Genomic DNA, 18,112 nt, shown 5'->3' with positions numbered 1-18,112 from the left:
TTCAATCAAATAGTTCCTGCTATGTTTTAAGGGCACACTTGTATAAAAACCAAGCAAATACATAAAAATGTGTGTTGTTCACAACTTATCTCACCTCCTTTCCTCCCTCCCAAGCACTATTACTGTTTGAGCACTCTTCCATGCTCAGTCAAACCATGCAAATTCATGTTCCGATGAAGAAACTTGTGGTCCTCTCTTCACGAGACTACGGAAGGTGAATGATTATGGTTGACCAGATGGGAAGGAGAAGATGACTGGCCCCTCCTGGAGGCAGATTCAGGACTGCTGGACACTCCATCCTTCGCAGCTTTGAGCTGAAGCCATGTATCTCCAAGTGCTTTGGCGAAGTGGTCATCAACTGATCCCGTAATGGATACAGAGTTTGTCACCGGCTCTGGCTCCTTGTAATTCTTGCCAAGGCTTCTACGGAAGTGCTCCTCTACCACTGGATCACATGCAGTGGTAGCTTCATGGGAGAAAAAAATGAGAGGGACCAGTAAGCACCACCAAAAAACCAATTACTGATGTGAATAAAAATGCTTATAACTTTCTTTGCAGCTGCTGCTCTAATGACAAAATACTACCATTTTGTTAACAATTCAAAGAAAAATGTAATAGCCTTGCTAAGACTGCACTGATTTAAAAATTCTAATTTAAGTTGAAGAGTGTTTATAATATTCCACATAAGTCATTTATATATGATCACACACTTTTCTAGGGGGAACAGCAGATTCCACAGGAAAAGAAGTAATAATCTGCAATTTTATAACTAGAAATAGAGGGAAAGAGAATTAATTTTTCCAGTTTCCTTTGCAACAATTTGGATTGGGTCTCTGACACTATTTTCTGTTATGTTTACTTTCTAAAAACCAAATGCATTCGAGAAATAAATTATTTGCTACAAGGAACAGTAAGAAAAATAAAATTTGGTATTTTAAGTTTTTTTTTAAGTCAGTGAAGTGACAAGATTTATTTCCACAAGCTCCCTCATGGCAAACTGCCCCAGCTACTACTAGAATGTGTATTTAATCTGTATATTTGCTGACATGAAAGAATTACTGTGTACACAATTATTGAGTGTACACAATGCTATTGTTGCAGAAAGTAAGCAACCTGGAAAGAAAAAAATATCAATTAGTTTTAAAGGATTGTTCCCAAAATCAGGTATGTGGTTTCATGAAAATTCATGAATAGAGATCAGGTCCTGCCTTTTTGTAGCCTAGTCCTTTCCTTTGGATGTTTCTTCTTTTTGGCTTATTTCCCTTCTTCCAGAATAACTATTAGGAAATCATTTGCATATTGTCTCCTCAATCCATAATTTGTACCTTGTCCTGCATACTATTGACACTGCTAAATAGTTTGATACTCTAGGGGAATTGGATAATCTCCCTGCCTACAGTTTAGGAAGATCGGGTTGGCATCAGAGTACATTCTTCTAATAATTTGGACCCAACACGGCAATTCTGCTCCATGCCACATTATATGTCTGTAATATTATAGAAGACAGCAAAGGACGGATATTGATCTGACCCAAAAAATACGAGCAAAGCAAGACTGAAGTACTATAGGTTTAGGGATTCCAAGTACAAAGAATAAGAAAAAACACATTTTATTGGGGACAATACCTTTTTCCATCCTACAGAGTTTGCTCAGAAATTCTGGCATGAACCAAGCTTTCAGCCGCCAACAACAGTGAAGGATGATCCCAATAAAAGTTCTATTGCAGGACACGATTACACATTTTGTTTGACCCTAGCATACCTCCCTCCCCAAATCTCACTGTACCGCTTGATTCATTACTTATGTTATATGTATATGATGACCCTATGTATAAGCTTTCTAGGGTCAGGAAAAACACTAGAAATGAAGAATGACTTACTGCTAGATGGTCTCCGGTAACTCGCTGGCATGGCAGCGCCACATCCACTGTGCGCAATTGGACAATGAGAGAGATTACAGTTGCGATTGCTTGCAGAGGCACATGTGATTACAGATGGACGGTTCTGGAGAGGGCAGAGAAAAGAACAGTCAATCAGCACAGACGCTGCCTCAAGTAAAGCAAACAGTTGTTCAGCTCACAACAGAATAAAATGCACGATAACCAACGGCTTGGCTCATGAGCATTCACAACAGAAGAACGCCAAACTATCTGGGAATAAGAGCAGCTTTCTACTTGATATAGTAAGCAGTGTTTAGGCAGGCAGTTTTTACAGCATTCAGAAATCAAAGAATGTCTTTTCTGCAAGTTCTTCATATCAGTGGGGGAGGGGAATCGCTATTAATGATTTCAGCAAAATGGACAGGCATTGGGTTGAAGCATCAACAGAATATGATCCAGGGACTTCACCAGCGCTTTAGTAATGAAACAGCATCACATTGCTCTAACTGGTTTCGAAAAACTGGTTCATACAACGCGCACGTCATCCATATAGTTCTGACTGTTTGTGGCTATACAAAATATAAGCGCAGTGGAACTTCAAAGACTAATAATATTTATTTCAATGTGAGCTTTTTTGATACAATCACATGTACGAAAACAATGTGTGAACTGGGTGGTCGCAGATTACTTTCAGCTGCTGATGAAGTAATACCACTAAATCTTCTGGGCATGGAGTATGGGTCACTGGGGGTGTGGGGGGGGAGGTAGTTTGGAATTTCCTGCATTGTGCAGGGGGTTGGAGTAGATGACCCTGGTGGTCCCTTCCAACTCTGTGATTCCATGAAATGAAGACTGGGGTTCATGAAAACGGCTACTAGAAATATCCATGCTCATACTACATCTTTCTGTATCAATGAGTCTGTTGCATTTCCTCTCTGGAAATGGGGTTTGGGTTTGCATCAGCTGCTCACCACTTCGTCTTCTGCTCTCATTACCACACACATATGAATGCCCAATCCAGATTACCACCATAATAGCCTAGGACAGACACCAGGGAACCACTCCTGAAACTTAAAAACCATCCTTAAAGGCAAAATTAAAAGACACGGAATGAGCAGAAGTAGGTTACAAAGGGCAAGGGGATTGGAATTTACCAATAGGCTGCTGGTTTTGGTGGCAGCCCCACAGTTGTTGAAAAGTGCAGTTCTATTCTTAGTGCAAGAACAGCATGAAAAATCTTTGGGGTACTACATCAAGTAGCCCCCATAACAACATCACATGCCGAACTTCTAGATGAGTGGTCTACAAGAGGTAGCTCGAGAAATACCAATAGCTAACTGGCCACTTCAGAGTATCTTGTGCATCCCCGAAAACACATGAAAAGATCTGCTCTACGCTTTTATTTTTACAAAAAGCTTATTATTTCATGGGATGGTTCTCTGTGCTGCTTAGCAGACAGCTTTATTTCTGGTGCTCCTCCTAGTCAATGTTCTGTTTTTACAAGAGAACAAAACATGGTAACAATGGTGGAGTGGGAAGAGTAGCGCAGAACGCTTCATTTTTCTGAATTAGTTCCCATTAAAGAGTAGGCTGGTGACCTCTGTTCTAGACCATCAAATTTGGGGATGAAGATTTAACGCTTGCACTGCACCACAGTAGGTGAACCCAACTCTAGTGCAATGTGTGTCCTGTTTTTCTGGCCATCACACCTCAGAGAAGCAGTAATCAGCAAAGCTTCTCTGATTAGCTGCTGTGTGTTGACAGTAAGATTTCCACAGTATAGATAACAGAGACCAAGAAGTATATTTACAGCACCAAAAGAGCTTAATTATCTAGAATCCCTAATAAAAGTATAATTATTAATAATTTTTTCAGAGTACCTCATGCTATTCTTTATCTTCCTAACAAGACAGTGAAATAAATACGGACACTCCTGTTTATTACAGGTGTAAAGCAGGGCTTGAGTGCCTTTTCTAAGGCTATGGAATGGAGCCATGAGGTGACACTTGAACCCTGATCCAAGTTCAAGACTCTACCTGCCGGAATGGTCTGCCTCACAAAGACCCGTCTGCTCAGAATTCAGAGAAGTACAAACAGAGCTACAGGCTTTCATCATCCAGCCTGTTCCTCAGCCACAAATTTGTACTAATAAAACAAAGCAGCAAAGAGGAGACAGCACAGTTTAACACAATCCCTATCAAACAAAACAGCCTGAGAAGAGATATTTTACAGCCAGATCAAAGTTTCTCAATTCAGATTTCAGGAGTCTAAGAAGTGTCAGCTTTCTGCTTGGCCTGCTTCCAGGGGGAACAATATCATTTGCATCTTCCTGAACCAATGAAGATTAACTTAACTGTTCTTGCCTCTCCTTTGTTTAAGACCCATTCATTTGTTCTTTTGAATTCTTTCAAGACTGGATATGGTGTCATACCTTAACATGTTGAGTCATAGGAGCAATGTCCACATGGCCTGGTCACACATGTAAACGTGAGATAGGTGGGATGCACAGGCCTGTAAGCAGGACATTTTATGGTGAGGGAGCATGAGTATATGAAGGTGGGGGGAGTAGGCTTGCCAGGTCCCCGATATTCCAAATGCAGAGACTCACTGGGAGGGGCCTGATGTTATCACACTGAAATAGTGCCAGTAACAGTAGTACATCTACACATCACTAGGTATCTACATGCAGGCACAATCACATGACTCTGAAGACGTGGGTTAACTAGTAGACTAAACCAAACATGGACATTTACCATGTGCTATGAAACGGTTAGTGCCAGATTATCACTTTCCATCTCCAATTTACATCTACAGTAGTGATCCCAAGCAGGCATGCATAGAAGTCTTAAAAAGGAGCCCAATATTTGTAACATAACATATCCTTAGTTATCCAGATAAAAATGTTTTGCTTATAATCATAAGTCCTTTACTGAGGGTGCCTATACTCTTCTCTGCCAGGTGGTAACATTCAAAACTGTGTTAGGAAAGCTGAGGAATGGAGGAAATAGCAATTAATCAGCGCTTCAACTGCTGAAATGGTATACTGCCCTGAAATTATCCCCTACTACCTTGTATGTAGGTGTATGTAATGAAGTGTATGTGAACAAGAACTTGGGGTACAGGTGGACTGTACGCTAAATATGAGCTGCCAGCGTGATGCAGTCTTGAGGTATATCAACAGAGGCACAACATGCAAATCAAAAGATGTCACAAGTCTCCCTGTATACCACATTGGTCAGGTCATACCTGAAGTACTGTGTCCAATGCTGGAGGCCTCACTTCAAAAAGGATGTGAACAGAATTGAGTGGGTGCAGAAGAGAGTACGAGGATGATCAGGGTCCTGAAGGCCAAGCCTATGAGGAAAGGCTGAGGGATTTGGCAATGTTCTGTCTGGAGAAGAGGAGGTTCAAGGGGGCATGCTTGCTCTCTTTAAGCATTTGAAAGGCTGTCAGGAGGGCTGAAAGGAGGGCAGGGAGATTTTCCCATTGGCAGCAGAGGACAGGACCCACAATAATGGGTTTAAATGACAGGTGGAAAGGTACCAGCTGGATATTAGGGGGAAATGTTTTACAGTAAGAGTAGTTCAACAATGGAAGTTGCTGCCTTAGGGAGGTTGTGAGCTCCCCCTCACTGGCAGTCCTTATGCAGCAGCTGGACAATCACTTATCAGGGATGCTTTGGGCTGATCCTGCATTGAGCAGAGGGTTGGACTAGATGGCCTTCCAACTCTATGATTCTGTTCTACAATTCCATGATGTGTGTAGTTCTGTGTAGTGAACATGTGTAGAGTATTTGTGATCAGATTATTCTTGGCTCATATTTAATTAGACCCACCAAAGACCTGAGTTTTCTTTTGTGAGAGATTTAAAGGGGTTTAAAGACTGCCCGGATTCTATGGCTTGGCTCCTTCAAAGCAAGAGCTGAACTGCATAAATGGTAACCCCTCCCCCAGCTGCTGCAGTCATCTATGCCTTCCACAGTAGTGCCCCCGTGGGTCAGTGGACCCCAGGAACATCACAGGGGCTGAACTGATCAGATTAACTGACTCTGTTCTAGCCATCTTGCAGCTTCTCAGCCCCCATTCTTCCCAAGGCAATCCAGATAAGACCTGCTAGGTCTCCACATTACTACGTGTACTTCTTTAAAAAAAGAAAGAAAGCTGGGAATTCAAGGAGGGGGGATGGCATATTTCCAAAGGGGTACTGGTGCCATATACTACTTGTAGCTACAGGCCTGGGGATGGGATAACAACATGGCCATTCCCAATGCCAACAGCAGAATGCCCAGAAGATGTGGGAAGCACCCAACTCATGCGGCTTCTGAATCTACAAGTGACTAGACCAAATGCAAGCTGTTCCTACAATGTTTTGATCATATGCTAATCAAGCCTTTACCGATGTGGGCATTCTCCTTTCACAGAAGCCCCACTGAAAAGAACAAGGGCTGTACAATTATGAACCACATAGTTTTTCCCTGACCTCAACAGTTCATGCTGATCTTGCCAGATCTCGGGAGCCAAGCAGGGTCAGCACTGGTCAGTATTTGGAAGGGAGACCACCAAGGAAGTTCAGGGCCATGATGCGGAGATAGGCAATGGCAAAGCACCTCTGAACATCTCTTGCCTTGAAAACCTTACAGAGTTACCCTAAGTCAGCTGTGACTTGACAGCAAAACAAAAAGGAACATATGAAGCTGCCTTATACTGAATCAAACCCTTGGTCCATCAAAGTCTCCCCTAAAAGCATAGTTTAGTTTTAAATATGAATAGCATGTTTCACTGCAGCATCTTATTTGAGACAGCATCCACAGCCATGCTCCAGTCATTCAAAAAAAATCTGGCCCTAATCTCCCAGGTACAGTCCAGTAAAAACAGCTTCTGAGGGGCTCTTACAAGTGTGGGAGCTGTGGCTGCCAAGCTGAGAAACAATAGCAAGACTTCGCAAAGAGTCCTAATGTCGTCAATGGAAGCCTCTCCCTTCCTCATCTGTCATCACTGAGCTGATGACGGAGAGGCAGGAAAGGGGGCGGTGTATGCAGAACTGCAGCACTTGGGTTCATACACTGGGTCACACAAAATAATCGTGACTCAAGCATGCATACTGCGGGGGGGAAAGAACGCATGAAATACCCCTCAAGTGTCAAGCACAAACAGAAACACTATCAAGTGCTAAGTGATTAAATGGTGAATTCTCTTCCAAACTCATGAAAAATTATCCTAATTTCCAAGAGGTATGCTTGTATGTTGATATTTGCAGTAAGTCACAGTAAACGTATGAAGTTTCTTCCCCACCCTGCTGAGAGTAAACAGCGGAGGAGTAGCAGAGTGGAAGTAACAGTTCTGGGCAAACAGTACTATAAAAAGAAAAAAAATCATAGTGGGTGAGGAAAGCAGCTTTTATAAACATCTGTAGGAATTTTCCCAAAAAGAAGCAAAAAAAATTGCTATCCATAATATAAGCCTGACTAATCAACAGAAAAGAGGAAGACCCGATATGAGATGGATTGCCTCTATAAAGGAAGCCATGGCCCACAGTTTGCAAGATCTGAGCAAGGCAGTTAATGATAGGATGTTTTGGAGGACATTGATTCATAGGGCTGCCATGAGTCAGAAGCAACTTGACAGCCCTTAACACACACACACACACACACACACACACAGTCAATTAAAGCCTGCACGAAAAAGTCTGTACCACCTACCCTGGCTTACTTCCACCTATAACACAGGAAATATGGGGGGGGGGAAGGGACTCCAAATAGGAATTAGGAAAGATGGTTCTTTATCAGTCATCAGCACAAGGTAGGTAAAAATAGTGTCACTGGCTCTCTGCGCAAGTGACACACGGCAAACAGGATTTCAGCGATCTGTATCTTCCCAGGTTTAAGAGCAGCAGGTCATGCCAGACCTTTGGCCCAAAGACAAGTTCAAACTTCTCCCTTAACCTCTCATAGGTCTCTGTCTCACATCTCAACAAACAATGATTTCCCAAAACCATAAACATTTTTCACAGAACATCGGTCTTTTGAAAAGTCAATGGTGAGATAACGCACCCCCCACCAAAAAAAATCCAAGTTCAAACTATCCCTCAGACATATAGATGGGTCCCTTAGCCAGATGTCTGCAACTCTGAAGAAGGGAGGCATCACCTTTGCACTAATCTCCTGGCTCAAAAAAGTTCCTAGAAACTGATCTACCTCTGCCCTGTCTGAGAGGGGAGGAAAAAGAGCAAGAGTCAACATTGTTCTGCTTTGTAAGAATATATTTTCCGACATGTAAAGGGAGGGTTTTTATTTTTTTAAATATTGGGAACATTTTAATCATACTCCCATTTGCAAAATGAAGCTGTGAAGTCTGTGAACCATCTTATCTGTTGTTTGCATAAAAACAGGGGAGTCTTTTGAAAGCAGCAGTTCCTTGTTCCCCTGCTCAGGGGAATTCACTCATATACAAGGAATCGATGCTTTCCCAAGACAGCTACAGCTGCTGAGGGAGCTGGTGTGGGGCAGCGGCAGATCCTGCTCCTTTCCCCTCTCACAGAGCAGAGGGAAAGCTACAGGAGGCCTCTTCTGCCTTGGAAGATTGGGCAACCAAGCAATGGACTACCATGTACTGTGTGAAGACAGAAACGAATCGTTTTCTAGTCACTATCAGGCTGCGCTGCTCCTTAGGAAAGCCTGAACCAGATTTCTCAGAGATACAGTCTGCAACTGATTTAAACCTTTGAAAAAACTGCAAACTACATTAATGTGCGTGTGAAGTTACAACCAGGGAGAAGCTAGGAAACATAACTACGTTCCAGAAGTCAGAATTACCTGCACAACTATGCACATAATATTTTCCAGGAAAACTACATATTAAATATATGCATGATAGACCCTCAGCAGAATGCACATCGTAGCAATCAAGATGCCAAGTACCTGCTGCCGTTCCACCGACGTCATTGTTGAAGTGATGCTCATAGACCGGGTAGCATCCATGTTGTTTTTGGTCAGTGCTAGAGGTTGATCCATAGTTAAGCTTGGGATTGAGGCATACATGTGATTAGCATGAATGCTCACTGTTGGTGCAGCGGCCCGGTCAATTGGACTGCGACTTCTTTCTCTGTGCTCTTTCCGGTAATCCCCATTGGCAGTCTTCATTCTATGAGAAAACAAGCAGGTCATCAAACATTTTTTTTAGGGAGTCCAGTCAGAAGAAATATTTCAGCATGCCTTTTGTTCATATGTTGATATTAATCAAGCAAGTGAACGCACACACAATCATTCACCTGCTAAACTGGCACTACAGGAACAATCTTTAAAAAAAGAAAGAAAAAGGAATAAAGATATTTGTTAAGTTCAAGTAACCTTTTTGGAAATACACAAAGAAATAGAGGAATACATTGTCCACATCGTGCACATCCAACACCTCACCCCATGAAAATGTTCTGAAGAAATTATTTCTGGCTCGTGCCATCTACTGCCATAGACTCATTTTACCTGACTGATGCAATCAAAGTGCATGAAACTTTAAACTATGCTTGATTCGTGTTTTGTTAAGAACAGAAAGCCTCCCTCTGAGAACACCATAAAATCTACTGCTTTCCATCCCCTATTCGAATAAGGCACTTTCATTGAGTGTGAGAAGGCTGGGAGCCTAAGCCAGCATGTGTCCTGGTAGGCGAAGGAGGAGGGGATTGAAGTACTTGTTTTACAACAACTGTGGGCTAAGAGGGAGGAAAGGGAAAGAAGTGCTATACCAGAGAGCTGCCATAAGCCCTCCTTACTATTGCTTTGTGGAAACATTAGTCAGTGGAAACATTAACCAGTAGAAAGATCTAGAGAAAGGATGGCTTATTTCTTACATTTAAATACCTCATTTTCTGCCCCTGCACATTCAAGGCAGATTGCATTTCAAAATAATTGCCTATAGTATAATAGTACACCTGACAGAAAAAGGGGAAATACACAAAAATGGAAGAGAAAAACAAACACACAGGTACTAACTGTTAGATAACATACATAATGATTACATAATAACCAGGTATAATCGGCACTAAAAGATGGTAGACTCTTCCCTAGGTTTCTCTATGCCAGCAATGGACACAATGTCAAAACAAAATGCAGAGTTTGACAAATTTTCTTTGGCTTTAAGAGCCACCCCAAAACTTTAGGAGCCAGTCTTATTTTCCAAGCCTTCGGTGTTTTATATTTTAAGGACCATGCTTGCTAATTATCACTACCACAAAAGCTAATCCTAAATCTCACCATTGCTCCTCGTTTTTTTAAAAGCTATTAACAAAAGCACTGTAATATATAAATCAATATGGGGTAACACTGTAATATATAAATCAATATGGGGTAACCATGGTTATCACCATGACAAAAAGCTAACCTCTATCCCTCACCTAAGTAAGCTTAGTATTTCTACTGAGAATCACAAAGATTCACTTACAATACATGACTGTTGAAAACACTAGGTGCCAAAATGAAATTTCTAAGCACCATGGCACTTGGGATTTGTTGGGCCCTGAGTTAATGGTCTGGGCAAAGGTAATAGTGCAGATCATGAAACATGGGGGTATACTGTACTAAGTGGGAGAGTTAAGTAGCAAGTCCACACACTGGGTAGGTTTGCAACAGAATGTACTTTCAACATGAACTGCAGTCAATACCAACTTTCTGATTAGCACACTTGAATGATGAATATATTTCTAGATCACCTATTTGCCACATTTACCAAACTATACTTTATGATGGAGATCCTTTACAGATCATTTTGGTTTAATGGAGAACTAGTGAGGGATCGGGAGCGTATTCAACCACCCTGTCATGATCTAAAACAGCCCTCCAACAAGTTAAGACTAGCCATTTGTATCATGCCTGCATTTCCCTCACCATTCCTCACAAACAGAAACATGAAGAGGCAAATCTACCACGGAAAACAGTATAGCAGAAAGGATTAGAGGCTCACAGATAGCCAGTAATGCCAGTGCAATAGTGAGGAGGATTCCGTAGTATCCACTTGTGTGTGTGTGTTAAGTGCCATCAAGTTGCTTCCGACTCATGGCGACCCTATGAATGAAAGTCCTCCAAAATGTCCTATCTTTGACAGCCTTGCTCAGATCTTGCAAATTGAAGGCTGTGGCTTCCTTTATTGAGTCAATCCATCTCTTGTTGGGTATTCCTCTTAGTACAGTATCCACTTACAGAATCCAGATAAAGGCCAATCCATTATTTCCATAGGGCGACATGTTAGACATATTTTTCCAGTATTATACAGACTTTTGAGAGTTATATTTATTTCAGCAGCTCAACCTAACCTCCATAAAAAAAAGGTTTTTCACTGAAATACTAATTATGTGTTGTAACTGCAGTGAATAAAAAAGTTGTTAGTAAATTAGCAGCACATTTGGGACTTATTTGTAAATAGATGTCTCCTTCAAATAAGCTGTAGCATCAAATAAGCATGAACACTTGTTTGCTGATAATAACTGTCAGAACTCTACATCCAAGCAATAGTAACAAAAAAAAAAACACCAACTCATTTCTCAACATCATTAGAACAGGTTCTGACCCCTTCAAAAAATATACAAAGAAACTGAAGTACATCTGTAATACAGTCAGTGATTGCAGTATAATATGGAGATATCATCCAAAAATGTGCGATACAAAAGAAATAGTTACATAACTGTAGCAGGAACCCACTGGAGTAACATTTTAATTGCTCTCTACCCATAAGCCTGGTCTGGAAGAGACAGTACCCTGAAATATTTTTAGATGACATCCAGTGGTAGCACAGATCACCACTGCAACTAGTTAAATGGATAAAGGCATGAAATAAGTGGAAAAGGAACATATGTGTGTGTGTGTGTGTGTGTCTAAGCTCCTTCTCCATTTATATATATAAACACACGAACACATACATACTCCAAAAGCTCCTGTATCATGCCAAAAAGATTTGGCTTCGACCTCTCAGCTCAACACTGTATACATGAGTTCTGTGGTTTTGCCAATGAATAAACTGTCTGCTACCAAGCCTTGCCAGTTGGCACTATCAGCATTCTTGAGAAACTCTTTAGCGATAGCTTTAGCCTAAGGTAGGTGAAGATTTTCTTTATTGTATCTGTTCTCGCCTTACAAGGGACTTGTGAGTTTGAATCAGGGTTAAGACAGACGTGAGTTTGAATCACGGTTAAGACAGACGTAACTAACAACTAAAAAACTAACAACTAGGAGCCCCGTGGCACAGAGTGGTAAGCTGCAGTACTGCAGTCCAAGCTCTGCTCATGACCTGAGTTTGATCCCAACGGAAGTTGGTTTCAGGTAGCCGGCTCAAGGTTGACTCAGCCTTCCATCCTTCCGAGGTCGGTAAAATGAGTACCCAGCTTGCTGGTGGTAAAGGGAAGATGACTGGGGAAGGCACTGGCAAACCACCCCGTAAACAAAGACTGCCTAGTAACCGTCAGGATGTGATGTCACCCCATGGGTCAGGAATGACCCAGTGCTTGTACAGGGGACCTTTACCTTTTAAACTAACAACTACTTTGATACTTCCAAAGGAAACTCATCCATTGTTTCTTTGCCTTGTCATATCTTTGTAACCTGAAAACCTTAACACAACGCAGGATTCTATCCTAATGAAGTATACAAAAATTTCCTCTACTACCATTGTAAGACTGAAATAAAGTACAGACAGCTGAAAATGATGCCTTTTCACCAAACATCCTCTGCTTTTTATTGTTATTTTAACCTTTCCAAGAAAAAGTTCTGAGTAACTTAAAAGTTCACACATTGGTAGGTCCTAATAAAAGGGCTTTCATTGAAATCACTTTTGTCACCTTCCAGTACTTGGATTTATAATTCCAACTTGCCTCTCAGAAAAAGCTCCAGATTTCTGAATGTCTTACAAATGACCAACTTATTACCTGATTTTGGTAATTCTATATCAAACATAAATATAAGCATAAGTTTCCTGTTTGAATAGATGAAACAGAAGTGCTGGGTATAAACCATTAGGTACGAAACAGCTGAAGCTCTCTCTCACACACTCATGTATTGCTCAAACCTTTTCATTTTCACTGTGCTTAAAAAAGACATTGTTTTCCATGATTCTCCCCAGTGAATCATAACTAGGCTCCACTGCTTACCCGAGCATCATGTGCTTAGATGGACGACATACCAAAACCACACACATCCTGACTGTTAGAACCGAACTGCAGCCGATTTTCATCTTTGTTAATTGAAAGCAAAGTCCTGTGCCTGTGCATTAAAAGGTTCAAGTGGTGGTTACAACACATTGTCCTTAAATGGTTCTTGTGTTGTAGAACTGTTAATGCTGCTGTTCTGTTTACTGGAACAGAGCAATGGGTAATTCACACCCATCTTCGAGAAACAGGAAAGCTTTGCCAACTGTTTAAGGAAAAGGGGGAAAGAGGAAAAGGAGAGAGGCCCAGAGAAAGGGACTGTTCCCTTAAGATCATTTCCAGTGTCCAGCTCTTTTACAGAGTAGCATCCAAAAGCACTGCTGAGAAAAAGCTAACATCACAGTCTTTTTTTAGTATAAAGTGTATATTCAATTTGGCTACATTAAGATCATGAATATTTCACTTCTAACAATTTAAATCCTAATTAAATCTAACAATTAAAATCCTGGATGGCCCAGGCTAGCTCAATTCTCATAAGCTATGCAAGGTCCGCCCTGGAAGTCCAAGGTTGCTACGCAGAGGCAGGTAATGGCCAACCACCTCTGAATGACTCTTACCTTGAAAATCCTATGGGTTGCCATACAAGCTGGTTGAGACCACTCCCCCCACCCCAACAATTTCAGAACTATTTCAATCAGCAAACTTGAAAAAAAGACAGACTTTGAAGGAACTGACTACTTGGCTGCTGGGAGACTATTCTCGCTCACCAAAGGGGACCAGGTGACAGACTCAAAACCTGTACTAATATTGCTGTAACACTCAGAACTTGTTTTTTTAACTGTTTTAAAACAGAGTATCCCAATCCAACTGAAGTTAATTGTACCTTTCCATGTGATACATGCTTTATTTGATTAAAGCAATTATGCAAAATAAGAAGTAAAATCCAAAGTCAAAGAAGACAACTTGAATTAATGCCAATGTGCAAAGAAAATGAATATAGCCCTTAAACACAACTATCAAAGTTCAACCATGCATATATTATGCTAATAAATGTTGACCCAATGCAGAGAGCCAGTGTGGTGTAATGGTTAAGAGTGTCAGACTTGTCTCTGGAAGACCCAGGTTTGAATCTCTGCTTGTGCAATGGAAGCACACTGGGTGACTTTGGGGCAGTGACACTCTCAGCCTAACCTACCTCACAGGGTTGTTATGAGGTTAAAATGGAGGGAAAAGGCAGGGTATAAATGAATTAAACAAACAAACAATTAAATAACAATATTACAACTGGTCTCTATACATTTAGTTCAACACCATGACAAAAGCAAGTTTGAAGTGGTGCCATCTGACGTTGTGTTGTCCATTCTACTACCTCAGGATTCCACCCACCACATTACCAGCAATTTTTAAAAACTCATTCAAGTTCTACTTTTACTAAGCTAAGAAGATTAAATTATTACTCTTAATTTAAAATTACTGCAACTCCAGTAGCCCATTTTCAAATAAGCAGCCCAGTTGGATTGGACTAATGGGTCCACCCAGTACAGCAACCCCATTTCCCACAATGACCAAGCAAATGCCTATGTAATGTTTTACGTTTTCTGTGAGACCCCTTATATGTGTAACCTCTGTAAAGTCACCTCTTTTTAGTGTTCTGAGGTGTATATGGTAGAATGACAGAATGGTCAGTGTATGGGGGGCTTTGAGGTAAACGGGCATCCTTTAAACAAAATTGTTGTTTCTCTTACACATAAATAGAGTTTAATTATAAGTACCGTATATACCCATGTATAAGCCGACCCACGTATAAGCCGAGGTGCCTAATTTCTCCCCAAAAATGGGGAAAAATTAGGCACCCGCGTATAAGCCGAGGGTCGGTTTATAACCCCTCCCCCCCCCGCAGGCTTACCTGACAGGGCTCCAGGCGAAGGCGGTGGTGGCGGCGGCGGGCCCCCCGCAGGAGGCTTCCAGAGCGGGTGGAGCCGGGCACACCCGGCAGCAGGGGCCGCAGGAGGCCCTCACAGGGCGCTCCTGGCCAGGGGAAGCCGCATGGGCCTGGCAGCGGTGGCGGCGGCGACGGTAAGTTGCCCCCTCCCTCCCCTCCCCTACCGTATTGACCCGCGTATAAGCCGAGGCCGGCTTTTTCAGCCCTTTTTTTGGGCTGAAAAACTCGGCTTATACGCGAGTATATACGGTAAAACAGCAAAACAATTTCTGTATGGCTAATAAGTGTAATGATTTCAGATAGGTACATAAGCGTAATAATTTCAGATAGATGGACAGTTTTCTCTCTTTTCTTCCTCTTTTTCTGTCACTCTTTCTCCTTTCCCTCTCTTTCTCCCTCTTTTTCTGTCTCTTTCTTTGTCTCCCTCCGTCCTTTTCTTTCTTTCCCTCTGTCCTTTTCTTTCTTTCTCCCCCTCTCTCCATTTCTTTCTTCCTCCCTCCCTTTTCCTCTTTCTCTGTTTTCCTTCCTCCCTTCCTGCCTTGCCTCATTTGCTCGGGCCCACCGCTGGCTGCCCTCCCACCTGGGAGTGGGGGAGCAGGGCGCCGTGCAGGCCTGCTCTGTGTGGTCTCCCCTGGGGTTGCCAACCTCCAGGTGGTGGCTGGAGACCTGGCAACCCTAGCCTCTCCCCCCCCCACACACACCGGGAGATCTACACCTGGTATGGCCCCTGAATGATGTCATAAATGTGCAAATGGCCCTTGGCAGGAAAAAGGTTCCCCACCCCTGGCCTAGAAAGTCCCCAGCAGGAGCACAGAGGCTAAAGCCCTTGGCCCCTAACAATAAAATTCTTAGCACATGAAGCTTAGTTCTGCAAGTTTCTCCAAATCAATTCCGTGCGTACTCACATCCCTGTCTTTCTTGGTTGATACTAATATGCACATATTGAATGTAATGCCAGCCCGTTCCAGAAAGAAATAATCAAACTACATTCCCTGGACGTGCACTTTTACAATTCAAAACATAGTTTAGAAACATTCTGGTAGCATAGTCCACTTGGAATACACCTTATAATACACACCCAGGTTGATATAAAATCGTTCTATTTGTTAATGAAAGTTTATGTATGCATAATATGATATACTAGACCACTGAAGAAGGCCTGGCGGCTGAATCATGTTTGGAATGTGGTTTTAGATTATTAACCCTGTATTTGTTGACATAAGGGCTTGTTTTTAATATCTGCATAGCACTTTGTAATAAATATAATTTATTGGTTAATTGCATTTTATTTCACCCAACCTTTTGGGTACCCAGCTTTGTCAGGTTGGGTCATTTTCCCCTCTATTTTGTCCATACTCACATCCCACCAGTGTGATGCACAGAGACCACAAATTTTATAATTCTCTATTACACTTCCTTTGTTATCTTTTTTTCTACCAAAAGACTCCAAAAATCTTAGTCTTTGATCATGTTTGTTGCCCATTTTTGCACCTTCTCCATCCCTACACCATCCTTTTGAGATGTGGTAATTATTTCCATATACTGCTTTAACTCCCCCCAATTCCCAGCTTTACTATAAAACTTATTTCAAGGATTATTCTCAAAAAGCCTGTGGCAGGCCAATATCTTTGTCAGTGACCTCTGTGTAAAATGTATAGTTAAATATGTCTTCCAGACTGAATTTATTTTTCTGGGAACAAATAAGTTTTAGCAACCATTAAGCATTCCAGTTTTAGCAAGGAAATTGAAATTTGGTCTGTTCTGACCAGATACCCAACTCAAAATGGGGGGGGGGAATCACATTACCCATTCATCCTTTCTTACAGAGTCAAGCAAACAGGTTCTGTTTATTATTACAAGCACACACAAGAATGTACACTGTCAGGACTACAATGTGCAACTAAACTTGGGACAATCAATAACTTCCATACCATGGCTGGGGGAAAATCTAGTTCTTCCCCCATTGTCACATTAATAAAGAGACAAGCAGATGGTTTTTTTCATATTCAGCCCCAGGTTGAAAAGGCACCCAGAGTGTTCAAGCCAGAAGCTTATTCAATGGTCAATTAAATGACATTTTTTTTGGATTTAGGTATAACCTAGCATGCTGGACAAATACATTTCCCTAGCTTGTGCATCAACTGTGGAGATAGTCCAACTTTAATGTACGAAATACTTTAATAGACACAAGAATGAAACCAAACAGAAATCTATATGTGGTATACAGGAAAGGAAGCTTCTGGAGACAAGGTGTCTTTTTGTTGTTGTTGTTGTTGTTTGTTTTAAGCCAACTAGAAGTCCTCTTTGCTGACTTCATCCAGAAACCTCAAAAGCTTGGAAAAGGAGCCATTTATTACACTGTTTGTTTCTAACATAAATGATTAGAACTCTGAAGGAGGAAGTGAGTAATTCCTTTACCAGTTTACCATCAAAGTAATTCAATGCCAAGTAATACAACGCCTACGTAAGGCCAATGAGCAATATTCGATCTGTAAAATCACCCCTGGCTAAATACTGAGATATATACCCCACGTATGCAAGGAAATGTTTTTATAATAAAAAGGATTTAACTCGCAAAAAACAAATTTATTGTAAGAGCTACTGAAAGTTGCCTAAGCATGCCCCCAAAATCCAGCTAGTATTCCAAATAAGCTGTATGTAAAATGACACATGATCTACATCCTGATAGACTGCTCTAACACAGTAAGTCTCATCTACCAACCTCTTCAGATGACATGTTTGTAACTTAAACCCTTTAAGGGAAGCATGGACAAACTACAAACCTTTTATTTGGGGTTTATTCACCATCCTAAGCCAAATTCTAAAGCAATTTGGCACAGTAAGATGTCACCAAAAAGGGGTGGTTGTGGTGGCAGAAGTCAGTGGTGTTTGACAACACCAAGAGCCTTTTCAAACATTTATCATTACTGAATCACTAATGTTTTTGGTATCACATGAAGCTATTTTTCTACTAAAACCACATACCTATTGCTGGTGAAGTGAAAGTCCTCCAGTGAAGACCACTGTTTGTGCCAACCTAGGGACAAGTATAACACTTCTCTTCAGTGCTTCTCTGGAACAGTTTTTTTTTAAAAATGGGACTTTTGTAATATAGTGTTATGAAGAACACCACAACATCATTCGTAGAGGCACCTGGTTGGCCACTG

General features: G+C 41.5%; 1 protein-coding gene across 2 annotated transcripts in view; it reads right to left on the bottom strand.

Annotated features, from left to right (window-relative positions):
* Positions 1-18,112, bottom strand: part of VGLL4 (vestigial like family member 4) — a 112,935-nt gene continuing 94,823 nt past the window's right edge. For both annotated transcript variants that reach the window (XM_056863194.1, XM_056863185.1), the window contains 3 exons: positions 8,796-9,018; positions 1,880-2,003; positions 1-466 (listed from right to left, as the gene is read on the bottom strand). In XM_056863194.1, coding sequence (XP_056719172.1) covers positions 198-466; positions 1,880-2,003; positions 8,796-9,018 — 616 coding nt within the window. In that variant the 3' untranslated portion in view covers positions 1-197. The remainder of the gene's footprint in view (positions 467-1,879; positions 2,004-8,795; positions 9,019-18,112) is intronic.

Source organism: Euleptes europaea, chromosome 1 (genome assembly GCF_029931775.1).
Source record: "Euleptes europaea isolate rEulEur1 chromosome 1, rEulEur1.hap1, whole genome shotgun sequence".
Lineage (NCBI taxonomy): Eukaryota > Metazoa > Chordata > Lepidosauria > Squamata > Sphaerodactylidae > Euleptes > Euleptes europaea.
Note: the sequence above shows the minus strand (reverse complement) of the source record. Positions and strands in the feature narration are given on the sequence as shown.